The sequence below is a fragment of the Muscardinus avellanarius genome (assembly GCF_963383645.1).
Source record: "Muscardinus avellanarius genome assembly, chromosome: 8".
Taxonomy (NCBI): domain Eukaryota; kingdom Metazoa; phylum Chordata; class Mammalia; order Rodentia; family Gliridae; genus Muscardinus; species Muscardinus avellanarius.
The window spans coordinates 33,816,525-33,839,670 of record NC_137794.1 but is presented as its reverse complement, the minus strand read 5'-3'; the positions used below and the strand labels follow the sequence as shown (position 1 = coordinate 33,839,670).

General features: G+C 38.5%; 1 protein-coding gene across 1 annotated transcript in view; it reads left to right on the top strand.

Annotated features, from left to right (window-relative positions):
- Positions 1-13,493, top strand: part of SH3BGRL2 (SH3 domain binding glutamate rich protein like 2) — a gene marked incomplete at both ends in the record, with an annotated part of 55,995 nt that extends 42,502 nt beyond the window's left edge. Inside the window, one exon of the mRNA XM_080700014.1 lies at positions 13,416-13,493. Within this exon, the coding sequence (XP_080556140.1) occupies positions 13,416-13,493 (78 nt within the window). The remainder of the gene's footprint in view (positions 1-13,415) is intronic.
- Positions 13,494-23,146: the final 9,653 nt, after the last annotated feature.

Genomic DNA, 23,146 nt, shown 5'->3' with positions numbered 1-23,146 from the left:
GACTTTTGAGAAGACTGTCAGGACTATATATTTTAAGTGTATTTGATCTCTTTTGAATCATGAACAACCTATTCCAGTAATTATGTTTCCACAAGCCCCTGATTCGTAAGCAACATTTCATTTTAAAAACATCTACTACTACTCCACATATATTCACTACTATTCTCTATCTCTCTGTATATATATATGCAAACATAATAAATGACTTTCAACCAAAGCCTCACAAGAAGTTGTTGGAAAGAAATATTTAAAAGTTTTCATACGGAATTAATTCATTATCTGGAATTATTATTATTAGTGGTTCTTATTCGCCCAACACTGAAATGAATATGTAAGTAGAGAGACTTAGGAGCAACAATCAGTTTTACATTTCAAATAAGGCTGCAAAGCTTATACATACTTTCTTCTACATACTTTCTCTTTTCTTAAAAGTAGCTTTAAATTTTGAGAAGCATACTGGTGATCATAGTATTTATAGGCCATTTTGTGCCCTGCTCTATTCTCTAACAAAAATAGATCCTAGGTCCTTGTCAACTTATTTTTTAGAGGTTGCATACTATTTTCTCTGGTGGACTATTAGAATTAACTCAATCACTCCCTTACTGTGGGCTGTTTGGTGTGTTTCCAGCCACTTGAAATGCCGGTTCATTACTGACAAGCCGCTCTGAAGGGTACAGTAAGTTGAATGCTGTTGGGGGAGTGCCTTCTCATTTTTGGCTACTCCATTCTTCTCATTGTCCTTAGAGTTCTCTGCCAAAAAAATGTTTTGGGGTATCTAATCACCAAGAAAGTGGGGTTATTGTTTTTAGCCACAGAATCTGGGATTAAGGCAAAGAAAATTCACTTGATAAAATTAAAGTTAGTAAAAGTTAAAACTAAAGGATTATTGCATACATGCTGGCAAAACCAGAGTCATGCCCAGGGTCATAGAATATAGTCTGCCCATCTGCCCAAAGCATCCATTTGATTTGATGATTTTAAGCACATTGCAATGTGTTTGTATATGTGTGTATGGTATGAAGGACTGAACCCAGGGATATCCTGCCTCTGAGCTATACCTCCAGCCCTCTTTATTTTTATTTTGAAACAGAGTCTTGCTAAGTAACTGCAGGCTGGCCTCTAACCTGTAGTACTCCTGTCTCAGCTTCCTAAGTACTGGGATTATAGGTGTGCACCACTGCACTCGGCTACAATATTTTTAAATAGCAAAACAAACTGATATTTTATAGGGCAGGATGGGCCATTTTAATAAACTTTTAATATTAAACAAAGCTTCAGAAAAATTTTATATTGCAGGAGCTGTTTAAAAATTTGGCATCCAATTCTCTAGATCAGGGATCAGGTGATCTAGGAGAGAGTCTGGGCTTTGTGGCCTTGTTTTCTGTTGCATATTCTTTTTGTTTTGATCTTTGTCTAGTTGCTTTTGTTTTCCAACCCCTTAACTATGTAAACATTTCTGTAGCTCACAGTGTCTTTCATAGCTTACTCCTGCTGTGGATACATTCATGTTTCCCTCTGCCACTTGGATTTCTAAAGAGGTCATGTTTGAAAAATGGTGGGTTTGCTGTTTCCTAGTTCTCCTTCCTGACAATAAAGCATATCTTCTGGCAGGATGGAGTAGAACATGATGAGGGGAAGAAATTCTGACCCTCACCGTCACCTGTCTGCTGTAATTATGTGTCAGAAGGTCTATTCAGAGTCAGTAGAAATAAAAAGGAAAGCTAAAGTACTAAAATTTCATCTGCATCCACAGGAGACTGTGCTCTAAGATATGGGTATCTTTGAAGGTTAATGCCTGTGTCATCTACCTGATACTTACAGTAGAACCTTGAAAATTCCTCCACCTCTGACCCATTTTTCTTACCTCACACACCAAGGCCACCAAATTCTAATAATTCTGTCTTATTTCTTTCTCAAAACAAAGTTCAGATTGCATGTTATTACACTTCTATCTAACTAGGACTTGAGTTATTGCTCCCTTCCCCACTCCCAGTAAGCCTGTGCCTTTTTATTGCTATTATGATATTTATCTCATAAAAGTTTCCTTATGTATTTGCCTTCAATTAGTCGCCAAGCTCCTTGTGTCCATTCACACTGAGCATTCTCTGCAACCAATTTGTTTTAGTATCTGGTCCTTATTAACATACTAAGAACATGGAACATACTTTCCAAACATTGGTAAGTGAACAGGTGAGCACTTACACAGATGCCCCCCTGTTGCATCCACCCTCATTGAGATTTTGAGCATTTTCTATATGTAGTTTGAAGTGTGTTAGGCCAGACTGTCTTTATTTTTGTTTTATTAATAAAGGCCAAATCCAACTTTGTCAAAAGCAAACTGAATGAACCTTCTTCTAAACATCTACAATTAAACCTATTTGAAATGCCACCTCTGCTAAAAGCTCACCTATTCCACAGTGTAGAATTTTCTTCTTAGAAAACCTTTTGTTTGAATTTGAAAATCTGTATTCCAAGCCCTTTAGTCTAAAAGATCGGTTTTCTAATCAAGAAGACTCTTCTCCATCAGGTGTTTTACTGTAAATATTCTTATGTGGCATCATCCCAGATACTTGGGAAGGTAAATCAAGTAGTGGGGAAGAGATGGAATAAATTTCTCTTTGTCATCAATTGCTAATCAGCTTGGGCATCCAGAAGCATAACATTTCCATTCTCTATTCTTTTTTATCTCTTCTGTATAGTGATAGTTCTTATTTTTCTGTCTATAAATGTTTAATCTTCCCTTTTCACCCCACTGAGATGTTTATCTTGATATTCTACAGTGATGAATCCCTTGAATGTGACTGTCATAAAAATGATGACTTGTGCTGTGACTATTGAAAACCTTCATCCACTGAGGCCACCCAGTGACAGTTAGCAGTACATCTGAATACTAAGACTGTTGCTTTTCTTTCTGTGCCTTCTGAAGTTAAAGGTAATAAAAGGAGAACAAAACTGTTAAGGCCATGTTAATATCAATATTAAAACAACAATTCTTGTTTATAGAAAGAGTCAGAAATTAGCGTGTTGGTGAACACTTGTAATCCCAGTACTTGGGAGGCTGAGAGAGTGGGGCCCCGGTTCACAGACAGCCTTAGCTACTTAGGCCCTCTGCAACCTAGTGAGACCTGTTTCAAAATAAATAGAGCTGAGGGTATAAATCAGGCATAGAGTGTCCCTGGGTTCTATCCCCAGTACCACAAAAAAGAAAGTAAAAAACAAGAAGTTAGTTTTTCTTTGTCCTTCTTTATACATAACTGCCCCCATTTTCCCAAGATGTCTCCTCTTTGTTAAGTTCTGTGTTGTTGTTTTTCTAAGTTATTTCTACTTTATGGTTAAAAGATAAGTGTCCTTTTTTATTTTAAAATTGGGACAATATTTCTTATTTGATAGATGAAGAGAAATTTGCATTCTTAGCACTTCTCTCCTTTCTCCCCCATTTTGTTATACAGATACACATTCACACACAATATTGCTGAGGTTTATTTTTATACACTCTTCTGTAATCATGTAGTGTTACAAAAATATATCATATATTGATATAATTCTATAAATACCATTCCCTACAAAACTGTTCAATAGTGTGAGCAGCCACAGAAGAGGGCATATAATCCTATTTTACTAAATCCCTGACTTAAAGGAGAATGGCACAGATGTCAAACATCCAAGAGATTCGCCTTGTAAAGTTTAGGTTCTGATGTTGTGGGGTTGTGGGCGTTCATTGCTCCATTGTTACTCCTCTTTCCCATGATTTCAGAAGTTTGTGCCTTCTCTGGGTTCTTCCCTGAGTCACTACGACTTCACTTAGGGTGCTCTGGCTCTCGAGTCTGTGGTAATCTCAGTCACCACTACTCCTTTACTAGGTTGTATCACAAAGTCTCAGACCCAGGGAGTTAATCGAGGCTGTGTGAGACCATGGGGGTGCCAGGCTAGGTGTTTTCCCATGGGGAGCTGCGACTAGGGTGTGGTATCTCCGCCACCGCTACTCCTTCACTGGGTTGGACTGCAAAATCTCAGACCCAGGGAGATTATCAAAGCTGTGCAAGTCCGTGGGGGTGCAGTACTGGGATTTCTTCTTTAGGGGCCGCGATTTCATTTACAGTTATTGAGGGCGCTGATCTGGAGCTGTCCTGGTTGTGGTAAACTCACGCTGCCTCTGGCAATATGGCACTGCTGCCACGCCCTCGATAGGCATGAGGCTGGCGTATTTCATTTCTGGTTTTGAGCTCCATTCTGAGTCCCTGGAGGGCATGATGAGCTTGGCCACTGGAAGTCTTAGACATTCTTTGCACTGAAAAAACTGCTGAATTACACCTGAATGATCCACAGCTGTTTACTTCAGCTCCTTGTTTACCTTTCTTCTCTGGAGCCTGGTGGATTGTTGAGTGCGATGATCTGGAGCTGTCGCTGGAGCAGTCAATTTGCCGCCGCTGCTGGCAATATAGTGCTGCTGCCGCACCCTTGGCCGTGAGGTTGGCATGTTTCTTTTCTGGTTCTGAGCTCCGATCTGAGTCCCTTTCTTCTCTGGAGCCTGATGCTGCAAGAGAAGATGGCGCCAGCGTGGCTCCGCCATCGCAGTGCAGGCTGGTTTCTTTTCTGGTCTCTGGTTGTTCTTCTAGTCTTCTTTTTCTCTGTTCCTTGTATTTACAGTTTTTATTTCTCTGCTGATGGTGTTTTCTGGCTATGAAAAGCGCTAATTTTGCAGTAGAGATCAATTGTTAGCAGGACTCGTAAATGCTGCTTTTCTCAGTCGCCATCTTCCCAGAAGTCTCGCCTTGTAAAGTTTAATCATTTCACTCACTATGGCTCACACTTGTTTGTCAAAGATATGAGAAATGTACCTTTCTTGCATTTCTTTTTATTTACCTGGACTACCTAAGTCTTATTCTATTTTGTTTTGTTTTTGGTACTGGATATTCAACCCTGGAGCATTATACCTCTGAGCTACACACTCAAGTCCTTTGTATTTTTTATTTTGAAATAGGATCTCACTAAGTTGCTGAGGCTGGCCTTGAACCTGCAATCTTTCCTGATGGACTACATTCTTTAAAAATATTTTAGTGGATATGATATGTCTACTTGGTAAACTTCCTGTTTTTTAAAAATCTTCATATGACTTTCTTCTTGATGATTTTGTTAGATATAAAGTTCTAGAATTAAAATCCCCTCAGGAAGCATTACTTCATTTTTCTGTATTATATTGCTTGAAAGAATTCATGTCTACAAGATTAAATTCTTATAGGTATGTTGTTTTAACTTCTTTCTCTAGAGGGTTTTAGGTTTTGTTGTTTTGGAGTTCTGGAATGTGATATTTTTAAAAAAGGTTATTCTCATCAGGTGTTGGAAATTTTAATCACATCATTTTTCATTTGGGAGAATTCTATTATTTGACTTTTTTCCCCCTCCCTTTCATTGTCTCTTTAATTCACCTGCAGGATTTTGTTTTGTTTTGGCTTGGTTTGTGGTGATGTTTTACCCATATGCTTTAACTATGTAATAATTTCCATCTTAGTCTTGAGGCTGAATAAGTCTCAGAGGCATTCTTAAGTTTTTAATCTCCACATCAGTAGCCTGGTTTTTAGTCATGTATCATTCTGTTTCTTTAATCTATTTACCAAATTTCTTATTTAGCAATCAAATATAATTTCCGGGAACTCTTGTTTTCTTATTCCAAAATAATGGCTTATTCTTAAGTGGATCCAGTATCTTCTTTATTCTCCTTAAAGATATTAGTTAAAAGCATCTTTTGAAGCTTCTTATGTTCCATATGCTATCTCTAGGTTCTCCAGCATCAGTCCTGGTTTGAGTTTCATCTTTCTTTCTTAGGAGCTGGCCTGACTTTCCCCCAGACATGCACAGGCTGCTTTCCCTTTGGGTAGGAGGGCTAAATAAGACTGTGCAGGCCAGATGGCAGCAGGGACACAGAGTGCAGCCCCTTTAGATGCAAATGAAAGAGAGTGTTGTGAAGGCAACAAAGGACCCTGCCCTCCCAGGATAAACCTACTTCCAGTGCTCCCTTTCTGTGTCTAATATGGAGCTTAGACTGACCGTGGACTCTGCTGGCCTCTCCCGGATTCTGAAGTTTCAGGAGTGTGCAGCAGCTAGCATTCAGCATTGTTTTGAGAGCATGTCTGGGGAAAGGATGACTGCCTTAGCCATTACAAACACACTTCTTCTGCACTCAGGTGTTGGCCTCATCACTGCCTTGTCCAGATGTTGGTATTCATCATCTCAGGGTGCTTCCTGTGCAGGTTTCTTGGAAGGGTTGTTCTTCTGTTGTTTTGGGCTATCGTTTTCCTTGCTATTTTCTGTATATTTGCTTTATATATTTTAGGTATTTCTTAAAATATTTATTGCCAGTTCCCTTTCTGAGGTTTAACACAAAAATATTTCCCCTCCAGTTTCATTTGGCCCCTGGGTAAGAGAAGATGTAGGTGTATGAGTTTACACCACCACCATCGTGAAGCAGTGTAGTCAGAAATATTAAGCCTGAATTAGGAACTCAGCTTTGGGCTTATGCATATTTCAGTGTTTGGCTAGAAATTGCTGAGTGAAGCTATTTAGATAACTACATCTTACTTATCTCACCAGGATTGGAACTGCCAACTATTTTTTTTCTTTCTACATGAAGATTTCATAAAATAGAATATAGCATTAATGGTCCTTAATCACCATATCAAAAATTTCTGCTCAGAGGCTACCCTCAGGCAAGAAAGAAAATTTAAACGTAAGGAGAAGCTCCCCATTTTAAATAGCAGCAGCAAGTTCGGTAGTCTTCCAGGTAAACCATATTTCCTTTGACTCATTTAGACAGATTGCTGCCACCATTTCCTTTTGGTCACATGTTGTTTTTGTCCCCTGCAGCCTCCCATTTGGTCATGCTCTCAGCATGTAGAAACAAAACAAGTCTGTCACTTAACTGTGGTTGATTGAGCCTCGGGAAGCAATAGGGCTTGGCAGCGCGGCTGCCGTGGGCTTTCCTAACTGTCTTCCCAGGGAACACTGAAAGGGCAAAGAACTATAAGATCTTTGTCTCAAATGCTTGCTTAGTCCACAATAGTCCACTTGGGGTGTACCGATAACGCCCTTAAGTGAGCGGTGTAAAAGAATGAGACTATTGTTAACTCTACCTGTTGTAGATACTATCATGACCTTATAAATGTGTCTGACATTGGTTTTCACCTGAACTCAAACAGAAGCATAGGTTACAGAAGACTTTTTTCTTTTCTTTTCTTTTTAACAGCCCTTTAGCTTGCTTTTTCTTTCTTAAAATTATAGCATTTAGATAAATGTTCCCATAGTGAATAAGAATGCCAAGTTAAGCTGTTATCTATATAGTCCAGAAAATTTTTTCCTCAAGCAATTGGCATTAGAAATAAAGTGAATTTTTCATCCTTTGTCTTCAATGTAATGAAAATGTACAGGCATGTGAAACTGGGTGCTTTAATCTTGCATATGATTTGTACATTTGTATGCTTCTGTAAAGTCAATATTAACTGATATTTCTATGCTATAGTTACAGAAGGTTGATTGTTTTGAAATGTGCAGTCTGCTGATGTTTATTTACAAACACTTCTAGAAAAGTGCCTTTGAATATAAGGAATTCAGCAAGCCTATTTAGGAACCTATGTGAGTTTTTTAATCATAATGCTTTTAACTTTTTTTTGTTGTTGTTCTGAGGGTGGAACCGAGGGGCTTTTCTACCTCCAGGCTATACTCCCAAACCTATTTTATACTTTATTGGAAACTGGGTCTCACTAAGTTGCTGAGAGCCTCACTAAGTAGCTAAGGCTGGCTTCGAACCTGTGCGATCCTTCTGTCTCACCCTCCCAAGCACTGGGATTACAAGCATGTGTCAACATGCCCAGCTTGCTTTTAACCTTTGTAGTAGGAATTCTGCTATATTTTAAAGAAAAATCTAGGCCTAACATGTAAAACAAATTTGATAAGAAAGCAGAATTTTTTTTTTTCATTGGAGAATGTTGTGGCTTAAGGTTGTAACATAAGAAGTTACATCACACTGGAAGTTATTAAATTTCTATGACTATGTCACTCTTAAATGGTTTTACATCATACAGTTTAACTTTGAAAGGATGTAAGAACTTTTAAAAGGTTCTAGATTCTAAATCATCATCATCTCTTTTTAACACATGACAAGGAAAATAGTTTAACCTCTTGATTACTTTAGGATACATCGATATACTTATAAGCCTTTGAGTTTCAGAAAACAAATTTTGACACTATTTTTCAAAACTGGTACATAATAGCATAGAGATAATATTTATTCAAACTATGCTACTAGTATTCCATTATCTGAAACATAACAGGTCATTTATTAATTACCAAACATAATAATTAGACTTGACAAATTTTATTGATAACCTGATATGTGTCAGATACTAGTCAAACTATTTTTTAAAGTACTGGGGATTGGCTCTAGGAGTGTTCTGCTTCCAAGCTATACCTATACCCTTTTTACTTTTTCTAATTTTTTAAGGCTTTTTTTTTTTTTTTTTTTTTGTGTGTGTGTGTGTGTGTGTGTGGTACTGGGGGTGGAACCCAGAGGCTTTCTACCTCTGGGCTATACTCTCAGCCCTATTTTATATTTTATTTGGAAACAGGGTCTCACTAAGTAGCTGAGGCTGACTTCAAACCTGCACTATCCTCCTGTCTCAGCCTCCCAAGCGCTGGGATTACAAGTGTGCCCCACCATGCCCTAATTTTTTTAAAAATAGGGTCTTGTTAAGTTGCTGAAGATCTTATTAAGTTACTAAGGCTAGACCTGAACCCATGATCCTCCTGTCTCAGCCTCCCAAGTACTAGGATTACAGGCATGTGCCACCATGCCCAGCCAGACTTTGATTTTTAAAAATAACTTTATGTAAACTATTTTGCTTTTAAAGTTAGCTCATAAGTTTGAATTTGTTACTTTTATTTAAAAAGTTAAACATAAATTTCTAAACTCTTTGGATGCTCCAATTCAATATTCAGGAAAGAAGCCCCCTGGCCATAGTGATATGGCATTGAGTTAAAAGTTTATAATAAAATAAAAATAATACTTTTAATTGTTATGACAGAAATATGGTTTAAGAGAATTTTTCTTTTTTTAAATTAGAAATGTTATTTTGAGATTTCTAAATGTCTGACTTTCTAAATACTTTGTTGGCAACTAAAACTTCTAAAAACAGTTTTAGTTCAATATGGATAAATGATTTGCTGATAATATTACATATTTTCTCAACCTATATACGTGTGTATATATTCAATAGGTGTTTTTTATATAAATTAAAGCTGTATATGAGTTTACCTTATTTCCAGTTTTGTGATTTAGGGTATTATGATTATATTAAGATTAATATTTTAAATATAAGCACTGAAACCAGAAATATGTATTATCTTATTGCAACCTTTCTTTTACTCTTCTTTGTACACAATATTTTTATGTTACCACTACAACTCTTTAAAAGTAGAATTCTTTTTCCAATCTATTTTTTTATTTTTATGTAGAACTAATTAAAAATGGCATACATTCAGTCTGTGCTTGGTGCCCTCTCCCCCTCCCACCTACCCTTCCCTCCCTCCCAACAATGAATGTCCAGGTTAACCATGCTACATTTATACTTTTACACATATTCAGATGTAGCTCCTCCATTAAGCAACCTCCGCCTTCTTCCTCTCCTATCCTTCCAGTCTAGCTTTGCTGAGGTTTCCCCTCCATTATCTTCTTATGATATGTATTGAAATTGAGTGAGCCATTGCTTCTCATTTTTAAATGTTTTAGGTTATTAGTTTTTCAGTGCTGTATTTCACAGACATTGAGATTTTTAATCAGGTAGAAGCCTTTAAACTCAAGAAGAGGGCAGCATTTTGATGACTGGGTTACTAGCCCTGAGTCTTTTCCTCTCATCTGACAACTAGGCTACTAGCCCTCAGTATTTTCTCTTCATTTACATTGGAGAGGGACAATGCTTAAAATAGGCATCTCCAGGAGCAGAAATATCTAGGCTAGACATTGCACTTGGACACAATTTAGTCTGTTAATGAGATGCCCCACTATTTCATAGAAGTCCAGGTTTAAAATCTGAAGTCTAAAGGACTTTGGTAGTGTCTGATTCAGAAGAAGAAAGTCAGAGGAGGCTAGATGATCAAGCTCATATGACTCAGAGTGCACTGCTAAGCATTACAACCATAGTTTATGATGGCTGAGCTTCTACCCCACTCAGATTTTCAGAAATGAGTCTAAACTGGACAGTGGCTGGTACAGGTGGAAGTATAAGACCTTTCTTCTCTCCCAAATTGATGAGTTAGGCAGAATCAGACTATATAAGGCCATTTGTTTAATTGCCATATTAAGAGTTTTAGAAGTCTTGAAGCAAAGGATGTAAGTATAGGGTGATGGGATCTAGTTGGCATTTTTCAGAGATCAGTCTGTTCTCACTTGACAGAATGACATTGGGAGAATCAGGTGCGATTTGACAAGTTTGAAAATGGAGTTGCTGTTACAGAAGTCTAGCTTGGATTAGGGTGATGGAGACAGATGTAGAACAATGGAGAGGCTTAAGAGTTATAAGAAATAGTGCCTAAGAAAAGAAAGGAGTCCTGTTATGCCTCGGTTTCTGACTTGCAGAGCTCAGTAAACGGGGTGCCACTTTCCAAAATGGCCAGTATTATAGAGTGTGGAAGATTGTGGATAGTGGTTTAAACCTGTTTTAAGAGTCTATGAACAGTTTTTTTTTTCTTTTATGGAACCAGATCTCAAAGGAGAGTTTAGAGTTAGGAAATGTGAGTTTAATTAGAATGAGATTACCTAGGAAAAGAATTATTTTCAGTTAAGGCAGTGTATGATACAAATAGGAACATGTACCCCAAATTTCCTGTACTGGATATCTAAGAGGATGGAATAAATATTCCTCTTACTGTATTCAGTGCAAGCAACAAATTGTCAAATGGAGAGAGGGTATTGAACAGAACTATTTCTTGAACCTGGGTCAGTGAAATGTTAGTCAACTTTTTTGAAATAGCTCTGTGATAAACAATGAAACAACATGTTTAGTTCATGAGATATTTGTCTGTATTATACATCAAACTTGAACCTATCTGTGATGCCATTAGGATCTTACTTTATCTCATAAAATTGCAAATTTTTAAATAAGTTCTATTAAATCTTTTACAATTTATAGCCACTAGGAACCGTCTACCACCTCATTGATAACTTCTTTACTTGGATGTCTCCATTTCTCAAACTTAGCATATTCAGTTCAACTCCAACTTACTCTCAAATCTTCCTCTTCAGTCTTTTTTATCAAGTCAGAAGGCCTTGAGCCACTTTTAATTCTTACATCTTCCTAATCTCCACATCTAATCCTAAACCAAATATCAATTCTGCCTCCAAAATGTTTCTCCAGTCTGTCTTCCACTCTGTCTCCACTGTCTCTCTCTGGTCCAGGCTGTCACCATGTCTCCCTGGATTACCATGGTAATCTCTTGCCTTTTCTTTCTGGTTTCCTTCTTGCTATCCCCTTTCTAAACTATTCTCCATTTAGCTGTGTAGATGCTTTCTTAAAAGAACTTAAATCATTTTGCTTTTTTGCTCAGAACCCTTACATGATTTCCTTTGTGACTTAAGATAACACTCAAAATCATTTTCTTGGTTTACAAAGTAATGCATCATATGCTGGTCCAGATCAATTCTGCCAACTCTACTTTACTAGCGCTATTCCCTGCCCTGAGTGGCCCTGTCCCAACTCTTCCTATGACTGACTCTACTCATCCTTCAGATTTCAGTTAAAATACTGAGCCTCTCTTTTTAAATATGTTGGTTTTTCTTGGGTTGGTCAAAGAAGATCCTCTCTTGAGGGCTGATTCTAAATGATAGAAGGAAGCCGGGCGTGGTGGTGCACGCTTGTAATCCCAGCGCTTGGGAGGCTGAGACAGGAGGATCGCACAGGTTCAAAGCCAGCCTTAGCTACTTAGTGAGGCTCTCAGCTACTTAGTGAGACCCTGTTTCCAAATAAAGTATAAAATAGGTTTGGGAGTGAAGCCCAGAGGTAGAAGGCTTCTGCATTCCACCCTCAGTACCACAAAAAATAAAAAATAAAAAATAAAATAATAGTAGGAGCCACCAGTGCAAAGACTGAAGCTTAGTGGCCATGAATTAAAATCACAGCTGCCTTCAAAACCATGAGACTCAGCTTGCTAAAGATTTTGGACAAGAAGCTCAGGCCACAGAGCCAAATAATTGAAAGAGTTTTCATCAAATGAGACATGCTTTGTGAGAAGCAAACCTATACTCCACAAGGTGTTGACCCATTTAGATCTGTAGACCAGTCTTAGAAGTACTTGTGATACCACTCGATTGGCTGAGCACTGGCCTCATTGGGGCTCGATGACTGAAGCAGGGTACTCCATGCCTTTGTCCTCTTGGACAGGCTGTGTCATAGAGTTAAAAAAAACAAGTATGGATTTCAGTACCAGTGGAACATGGCCCCAAATCTCAGCTCTCTACTTAACTGTCAAACTTCGGCAATGTATTTCTTTTCTTGGATCTTTAATCTTGAAGATCTTCAGTCTTCAATCTTGTAGGCTACTGTTAAGGTTAAAGAATGTATTGTTTGTAAGGCCCTTCACATGAACAAAGGCCTAAAAATGTGTGATCATTGTCTGCTTTGTGATGTTTACCCTTAGGATAAAGTTATCAAATTAACGAATTATAAGACTGCCTTACATCAGCATAAGAACGAGGTAGTATAATGTGCAAACTTAGAGAAGGAAAGAATTGATGAACATACTACCAGAATTCCTTGAGGTTTCTCTTGTGAGAGTGAGAAGAGAAAAATGACCCGGTGTCTGAGGCAAAAATAAATGTAACAGTGAATAGTTTCTTTTAGTTTTTATTTGATCTTTTCATTCTCTCTGAAGACATAGTCTCAAAGAATGTGGAAAACTTCAAAAGCAGAATAGAAGCTCTTGCATTGACACATGGATACCGTTGTGAAATTCTGTTTACCACAGTGATCTTTTTTCCAGCTCTAGATTGCAAGATACCAGCAGTGGAATTGCAAGGTCTCCTTCCATATTGAATCCTACAGTAGAGTCTTAGGTCAGTGCTATTCCACACAGACAAATGTTAGATTGGCACTTCGGTTAAAGGAGTGTGTTCCTCTTTCAATTCCATTATCAAATGTTTTGCATTTAACTCTGTCACAGGATTTCAGTTAAAGACTTGTTACATCATACTACAGGAAAAATTTAAGCTCTAACAGATTAAATCCAGTAGGTATATGTTGCCCTTCCCTAGGCTACAGAGAGCAATGGTAACTTTTTTAACTTCATAAAGAATTTTCCTAAAGCACCAACTCTAAAAATAATTGTTTGCTTTTGTGTACTGATTTTATTTTCCCTTCTTTTTTTTTTTTAAGGATTACGACAGTTTCTTTGAATCAAAGGAAAGCAACACAGTTTTCTCATTCTTAGGCCTGAAACCACGGTTGGCATAAAAGGTAGGTTAATCTTTCCTTATTATTTTTTGAAAATTCATCTTTCTTCAAGTGTTCTCAGGGATTGACGTTGAAAGTGTTAAAGAGATGCACATAGAGTCCCTAAATTTTTAAGTTTTGCTTTCCCAAATGTATTATTATAGACTATCAAGTGTTAAAACGGAGAAATAAGACTAATTTCTTTCCAGTTTCCAGTTGTTATTACAGATTAGTACACTAGTGTATTTATAATTAGTAGCCCATTCTTCCAAGAAAATCAAGGTAACAAAAATTAATAGCTGCTTTCTATTTAATATAGAGTAAATGCTGTAATTCCCAAACCAATCAAAATATTTTTAGAGCCCCTTTTAAGTCATATGTCTTTTTGAAAATATAAAAGACTCATGCTTATTTCATTTTTAGACAGCACATGGGTTTTCTTTAAAAATAAAGAAGGTATTTCTTTATCATATAAGGTGATAATTTGATTATTTCACTTTAAAAAGTTTTTATTCTGATTATAAAAGTAATCTAGACTCATTTAGAAAAATACCCAAAAAAGTACAAAGTAGAACATTAAAAATCACTATCCAGAGCTAACCCTGTTGATATTTTTACATGAATGCTTGCAATCTTTATGTATATTGTAATTGGAATTCTGACTCTATTTATAATCAAGGCTGAATTCTAAAGTATCTGTTCTTAACACAATTGAAATGGCAGTGCATTACTGGGACCTTTGTTCTCTGTAAGTAGTAGGTGTTTTGAGGCTACCCAGGATTTGTACCATCTTTGGAACACCTGGGGGAGGAAGGCAGAGACCATCAATATATAAATTATACACCAGCACCCGCAGTACATATTACCCAGTGTGAAGTCTTGCTATGTTTTTACATCAGTAGGTCCACAGATGGTTGTGGGTGGTTTCCATGCACATGTTTTAAGCAGAGGCAAAGCCCACACATAAAGTATTTACAGGTTCTTAAAACTATTTTTGTAATGATGGAACATTGGAGTACTTGTTAGAAAAATTAGAGTATTTTTGTAATGTTTCATATATATTAAACAATCTTGACTTATCTTCAAAGAAGTAGAAAAAACTGGGGCAGGGTTAATCTAATGTATGCATAAATCCAGTAGGCATCATTGTCTATGTAAAAGCCTTTTTAAAAATACTATGTCCTTCACATCTTTGTTCTCATTTTCCCCAAAAATGTAGATTTCCTAGAGACTCTGCAGGCTAACTTTTTTTTTATTTTTTAAACAATTTAAGGGTGGGGGTGTAGCTCAGTGGTTGAGTGCTTGTCTACCATGCACAAGGCCCTGGGTTCTGTCCCCAAGCACTGCAAAAATAAAAAAATAAGCAAAATTTATTCTCTAGGATTTCTCAAGAAATATATTATTTGTAAAATATACATTCCCCCATCGCTTGTAGTTGTAGTGTTAAAGTTGGTTTTTGTCCCATTGTAGAATTGATTTGATTTCAGTAGACCTTCTAAGAGCAGTTAGGGCCTTGGCTATCTCTGCCCATTCAGCTCCCGCCTGTCCCTGAGCAGGGGCACTGGGGCCAGAGCAGACGTCTGTGGTGCAGCGTGTGTGCTCCTCATTCTCATGAACCAGCCAGGGCCTTAGAGGTTAATAGCAACTCATACTTCATCTTTATACCAGAGAAGTAGAAATATCTGTGTTTTAGCATTGTTGTTGAAAGATTTGTTTGCAGTTTTCTTGGCGATTTGGGGGTTCAGTTCATGAGAGGCTGAGGACTACAGATCTCAGGGCACGGCAGCGGGAAGTGGAGTGAGGGAGAGTTCAAGCTTCTTAAGAGGAAGGGAGGGTGGAGGGACCACATATGATCCCCAAGGGCGGGCGCGCGCAGTGTGTGTGTGTGTGTGTGTGTGTGTGTGTGTGTGTGTGGTGTGTGTGTGTGTGTGTGGTGTGTGTGTGTGGTGTGTGTGTGTGGTGTGTGTGTGTGTGTGGTGTGTGTGTGGTGTGTGTGTGTGTGTGGTGTGTGTTGTGTGTGTGTGTGTTGTGTGTGTGGTGTGTGTGTGTGTGTGGTGTGTGTGGTGTGTGTGGTGTGTGTGGTGTGTGTGTGTGGTGTGTGTAGTGTGTGTGTGTGTGTGGTGTGTGTGTGTGTGGTGTGTGTGTGTGTGGTGTGTGTGTGTGGTGTGTGTGTGTGGTGTGTGGTGTGTGTGTGTGTGTGGTGTGTGTGTGGTGTGTGTGTGTGTGGTGTGTGTGTGGTGTGTGTGTGTTGTGTGTGTGTGTGGTGTGTGTGTGTGTGTGGTGTGTGTGTGTGGTGTGTGTGTGTGTGGTGTGTGTGTGTGTGGTGTGTGTGTGTGTGTGGTGTGTGTGTGTGGTGTGTGTGGTGTGTGTGTGTGTGGTGTGTGTGTGGTGTGTGTGTGTGTGTGGTGTGTGGGTGTGTGTGTGTGTGTGGTGTGTGTGTGTGGTGTGTGTGTGTGTGGTGTGTGTGTGTGGTGTGTGTGTGTGGTGTGTGTGTGTGGTGTGTGTGTGTGTGGTGTGTGTGTGTGTGGTGTGTGTGGTGTGTGTGTGTGATGTGTGTGTGTGGTGTGTGTGGTGTGTGTGTGTGTGTGTGTGGTGTGTGTGTGTGGTGTGTGGTGTGTGTGTGTGTGGTGTGTGTGTGTGTGTGGTGTGTGTGTGTGGTGTGTGTGTGGTGTGTGTGTGTGTGGTGTGTGTGTGTGGTGTGTGTGTGTGTGTGGTGTGTGTGTGTGTGGTGTGTGTGTGTGTGGTGTGTGTATGCTTTTTTTTTTTATATACTGGGAATTGAACCCAGAGACATTCAACCTCCAAGCTATGCCCCCAGCCCATTTTTTAAATTTCTTATTTGGAAACAGGGTCACACTAAGTTGCTGAGAGCCTCATTAACTTGCTGAAGCTGGCTTTGAATGTGCTATCCTACTGAATCAGCCTCTCAAGTACTGAGATTGCAAGCATGTGCCACCACATCTGGCTCAAACTCTGAATATTAATAAATGAGCTCTTTAGAGGACATTCTATATCTAACTATAACAATCTATACGAATAATTCAGACTTTTCTCCCTTTTTAGCCACTTGTTTTCTTCCTTAGTATCAATTCATTGCACAGTTTAAGGCTCCAACAGGGTGTTCACAGATTAAGATACTAAAAGATGAAACTCCTCCTTTCTTGTCTCCTTTCTTGCTCCCCTGCGGTATGCACCACAAAGACAAGGCTGGAAGGCCATCCAGGAAGCATGTGATAACACCCTTAGCATATGAAATTGCTCTAAATAGAAGAAAAGAACATTCCTGGACCCCACGGGCATGGGTGCAGTGTAGATTGCAATCATGATGCTCCCAATTGTAGACAGGGCAGAGGAAGGCCAGAAGTCGCCTAATGGTGGCCTGCAGGCCAACTGGGCTCTAGATATGTTGTTTGTCCTTCACAGAATTTGTGAAAATAAATACTAAACGGGTTGCTAATACTTAAAACACACTTTCTGATTTTCTTGAAGTTGGAAGGCGTGGAAACTCTGGGGTGGGGTAATACTTTGTGAGTGGCTGGAGCCAGCAGCAGCCTCCACAGTACCTGCCTAACCCTGAGAAGAAGAGGCCTTCTCACCAGTAGTTTGCAAGTAGAGATCCATTGTTTGTTATTTTAACGGACTCCAAGTAAAGCCTATCATAGAAGCCTCTGCTTCCAGACCCCCGCCATTTAGGGGTGATGTTCAAAACACAACTGTTAAACACTCACACTGGCCCCCCAGAGCAGGAACAGGTCATGGAGGCTTCCTGTGCCAGGTGACAGCTCCTTAGTATTTGGATGGTGGGAGGGGGCGGAGTGGCACTTGGGTGATTAGGGCAAAGATTGCTTACTAACAAGTATGGCCCACCAGTGCTGTTCCCCACAGAGTTGCCATAAGCCAGCACCTCTGCTGGCCCCGTTAGTGAGATGGCACCTACCACCCACCCATGAGCAGGTAGAGCAGGATTTTTGAGAGGAGACTAAGAATGTTATAGAAAACACACAGCTTTCCACATGTGCATTTGGCAGGTTGAATGGGCATGACTTAAATCTGGGCTCTAATTCTGAAACTCAGGATTTGCTCTCTATCAGTCCTAGAGATATTCTATCAGTAGGGGCAATGTATTATGATTTCCAGCATCTCTTCCTGACATTTAAAAAACCACTGCCAAAGGCAAATTTTCTCATCAATGCAATAATTGACACTTTTTAACATTTTTTTTTAATAGGCAGAAGCTTCAGAAGAATGGAAGGTGACAGAGATGCATCTTGGAGCACCCCCTGGCACTCAGCATACACCTGCTTACGTAATGCATCACGGTGACAGAAGCCACGTGCATCATCAATAATTTTGCTTGCCACAGAAAGGGTGTTTTAGGAATATGTGGGTATAATGGGGATTGCATGATTGCTTTAAACCAAATCAGGACTTTGGATTTTCTTATTTTTTTATTTGCCTGCAGTTGACCACTCACCTGAAAGTACTGTCACCTGTTCCAGGTGTGCTTCCTTAATGATGGATCGATAAGTGGATGGCACCATCACAGTGAAAATGTTGGATCTGCCCTACTTGTAGTAGATACCAGTATTGTATAACTCTGCTTCCCTTTAAGCTGCCTGGATTGCATCCTTGAAATTAGTCTGCCAGGCTATTAGAATCTTTGAATCAGAAAGGAAGAATGCGATGCTGGCCGACAAAGGGCATTAAAGATTTTTGCTGCAGAATCACAAATGTCACTCTTCCAGCGCTTTGCAATAACACTTGTTGAAAATGTTAGATGTTCTAGGCTCCTTTTTTGCAATAGAAACTCTTAACCCCATAAGTCTTCTAAGTGTCTACAAATGTTTCCAAAAATGAGTATTGCAATATTGCATGACCACAACCAAGTTACAGGAGTGAAAATTCTTAGTACTTTGGAAAATATCTCTCTCAAGAGGAAAGTTTCACCTAAATGCACAAGACTGCTTGAAAGATAGATATTAAGAGGTGCACTAATTAAAGAATAAATTTATAAGAAAAATATCTGACTAGTAGCTGAAGGCATTTGCAGCTCTAGCAATTTATATATACATAAGTACACATATATTTTTAAATGCAGCTCTCCTAACTAATAACTCTGTAATAGCTCTCCTATTTTGTGAAAGGATTATATTTTTTTGAGGAAGGAAAATTTCAGTTAGATATATTTTGTGAACCCTTGATGAGGCATATTAAAAATAACAATATTGTTATACAACTTAATTATTTTTCTGTGTTACTTTTCATTGTTCCCCTACTTTGCTTATATTTCTGCCACTGCATATAGTCTCAGACCTTTTAGAGTAATATAAACGCACAGTCTCATTCCATACATGAGCACAAGTGAGTTTTCAGAGCAACATATATGAGGAAGGTGTTGTGGAGAGAGGAGCTCTATATTGTACTTGGCAAGCACAATCTCTGCTCGCATTGGAGTAGATGCTGATAAGCACTGAACATGCCTGTTTTATTAAGGCAAAGATGACCTTTCTATATCCTTATAGGTTTTAGAGTTAAATGCCAAATATGGGAACAGCCTTGAACAGGATAGACTCTCAGAGACTTGACTAAAATAGTGACCTATGCCCAGCATCCTGATGCTGAACCTTGAATTATGATTCTGAGAAGGAAATTTATAAGATATTGAAAGAGCAAATGGATTAAGCCCTCCCCTAATGTCTCATCCCATGAGAAATGTGGACTATTCTAAAGAACTTTTTGAATGCTAAAGCTGAAATTACAGCCTGAGGTTTGCAGTTCAGTATTGCAACCAGAGGAGAAGCGGGACAGATTTCTTATTGACTGGAGCAGACACATGACCCACAATTTTGTCTTCAAGAAAAGCTGTTGTCAAATCATGGATATTACTGATTAGTTGGCATCAAACAAGATCCAGGTCACGTTCCATTCTATAAATCCCAGGGACTATCCAGGAATGTCTTTTCCTAACGATATTATGATTGAGTATGTGAGTCTTCTGATAAAATGTAGAATTTCTTTTAAGAGGCAGCAATTTGAACCGGGCGTGGTGGTGCACGCTTGTAATCCCAGCATTTGGGAGGCTGAGACCGGAGGATCGCGGTTCATGGACAGCCTCAGCTACTTAGTGAGGCTCTTTGCAACTCAGTGAGACCCTATTTCAAAATAAAGAATAAAAAATAGGGCAGAGGGTGTAGCTCGGAGGTCAAATTCCTCTGGGTTCCATCCCCAGACCTGCAAAAAAAAAAGATGCAGCAATTTAAAAATTGTCATGTTGTAATTACTCAACTTCTATTTAGTGTATACTTGCCAGTGAGCGCCAAGAACCAACTTGGTAAGGTTGAGCCTTTGCAAGTTCTACGATAAAGTTGTAGTATAAACACATATGTGCTAAATGGAGAAAGCTGCCCCAAACTGTCTTCCAAATTTTGAGGTAATTTTAATACACCTAGTATGATTGTAATTGAATGTAGTAGGTAAATAAGAGCACTAAATGACGACCACAGTTACACACCATCTTCTTATCATGATTTTTTTTTTTTTTTTTGATCAGCTAGGAAATACAAGAGACCAGGCTGAAGTGCAGTGCACTTGGTGTGGCAGGTTAAAAGCACAGTGCATGGCACTTACCAAGGTACACAGGACCTCGTAGCATTAAACTGCTGGCCTTCAGAACCATGTTGTGGTCAGAGAATAGTGTGTCCTTAATTGTACTCTTTGACCAGCTGAATTCCAAGCACGAAGTAATGATTTTCTTTTTTCCTTTAACTCGCTGCCTTTAGATTTTGATAATCACAGTCTTTAAAACTTAGGAAAGAAGTGGATTTGCAGGCACAGATGTAATATCAAGGGCATTTCAAGGCAGAATTTTAATTTCCTGTAGGATGCTTGTTGGGAGGAAATGCACTGCTAAAAATCAAGTTATTCCATTTTAAAGTTCGATAAAATATAGAGTGCCATCCTACGAGGTGTATGCAGAACAGGAGAAATTTTAGTTGGGGAAATACATGTGTTTTTAAAAATTCTGGTATTTTATTAAAATCAAAGAGGAGAAAAGGAAGCTATTTTGTCTTTAGGGTCTTAATAATATTTTGGATTTGTTTCTGTTTTATAGTTTAATTCAACACTTACACATAGATTTTTTATATTACATGAATTTAATAATGAACTAAACTATTTTTTTTCTTTTGTTATTGAAAGGTACCAAAGGCTCTTTCTCTTTTATATTTTTGGGGGGTCTGGTTTTACTGTGGGGTTTTTGCTCTTTTAGAAATACTTTTCATTTAATATTTTTTAAATGTCAGGGTCCACTTCAGTCTGCGTGATTATTGTTCTTAGATTTCAGTTTGTATATGTTTGTCTCTAAAGGTATTGATGGAATTTTAGATTTTATATTTAGCATTAAAGGAGAATAAATTCCAGAAAACAAGAATTCTGAAAATGGAGTTTTTGTTTCCTCCCATTTCTCACACACCTTTTCTACTTTTAGCTCTGGGTTTGGCTGCAGCATTTCTGCTTAGCTGGGAAGCCCAGTGAACCCCATTAGTGAAAGCTGTGGACACTGTAAACCCCAACCCCTGCAGACACATCACATCACCATTCGAAGAGCCATGCAGGTGGTCCTGCATGAGTGTGCTGGGAGAATGTAGAGTCATCTCAGACAGTGACACGGGCCAAGGATAGAGTTAATCACTCAGCCAACTGGGTTGGTTCAAATGGGCCGTTTGGTCTGAGTGAAGGCACAGCTGGTAGATATGTCCCCATATCAGTTGCAGAAAATAAGGACAGGGTGGCCACTACTTCTTTTGTGAGAATTCCCTTTGAGGCCGCCAGCCACCTCTGGAAGCAGAAGAAAACAATTTTGAAGGCAGTCTCTGAGGCTGATCTCATCACTGAACTATTTCAAACCTCAAAACACCAAGACAGTGGGAGGTAGAGAAAGGGATCAAAGAGAACAAGCTGTAAGTTTTCAGAAATGTGCAAAATCATGAAACCAAATAAGCAGAGCGGTCACTGCCAGCTTGTGACCCAGATTTGCAAAGGTTTCTGACTTGTAGAAAGTTTGGTTATTCTTTCCATCAGCATCTATTGTACCCTTAGAATGTGATGGGTTTTATCTGAGCAAGACAATAGTCTCTACCCTCAATGATGAAGGAAATAGCAACAAAAGCAACAGTTATAGCCAGGGGTAAATGATAGAGCCGAGGTAAGTTCTCAGCAATCCAGGCCATGGTTCATCATCTGGAACATTACATGGAATCTTTTCCTAGTTAAAACCATTGAATTTTTAAAATTTCATACTTGCAATGGAAGACATACATACACATCTGTATATACACAAATACACTTATGCCTACATGTATATGTATATGCTAAAGTATAAAGAGTAATAACAGTTGCCACCCACCTTCTCACCCTCCTTTGAGGCATCATGTGCTCTTCCCTGAGCCTGTGTCCCTCCCAGTCAGGTAAGGGAGCCCTGTTCTGCATACATGTTGGTCATAATCTTCCTGTTCCTCATCATTTTGCCTCTGTGTATGTATCCTTAAAAAATAATAAATGGAGTGAAACTGGATGTATTCTCTCTGTCACTTCTTTTTTATGTTCACTGCAATGAGAATTTTCACTGCGAAATATCACCTTATGTGAATACATCATAATTTTTCCCTTCTGCAACTGCTAGTTATTGAACTGCATCCTTGTTTGAAAAAGAAAAAGGAACTGTTGCCATGTACATCCTTTTATATGACTTCTGGTGCACTTACGGAAGAGTCGATGTCTACCTCAAATAGCACTACTAGGTTGCACAATAAAAGAAGACTATCAGCTTTAATAGACAAGGTCAAATTGCTTTCCAAGATAATGGTACCAATTTACGTTCCCACCACTATGCTAGAATTTTCAGGACCCTAAGTCCTGACCAACCTTTGGAATTTCAAAGTCAATCATTTTGCTAAGCTGGAGAATACAAAATGTACCTCACTGTGGTTTCACTTGGCATGCTTTTTTTTTTTTTTTTTTTTACTATGTTTAACATATTTATTGTGGGAATTTCTTTTTCTAAGAAATGTCTAATAGCATGTTTTACCTTTTTACTATTCAGTTGTGTTTTTAGTTGCTAATTTTAAAATTTTTTTTCTACTTGTTATTCAATAGTGATTGGTTTTGTTGTTGTTTTCTTTTTACAGTTCGCAGTACCTGGCACAGGCTAGGCCTGTACTTCTTCAATGATCTACACCCCCTGCCCATGATTTAACTGTTAAAGTGAAGAAAATCAGATTGAATAGAAAAAGCTTCTGAAACTATTTCCAGAAAAGCATGTGAATTGTTGCTCTATTTAGAGAAAATAAAGTTAAATGCATATATTTTATATTTTGTGTGCTGACTTTCAGCTTGTCAGCCAAGAGACATACTTTGGACACCTTTCTTTGCTCTGGAATAGTTCCTTCTGTGATGCTATTTTAAGGCTTATCGGTTCCAGTTATTTGGCAGGAAATTAATATCATTCGTGTTATGATTCAGTTTTCTGCCATAGGATTTCACCAGAAGGAAATCTTTATATAGACTTCACATTTACATGTACTTATTTCCTTAGTATGTCAACATATAATCAGCCAATAGCAATAAGCCATAGTGATGTTATGCTTAAAAGAATATTAAAAATTATTTCTCTGAGC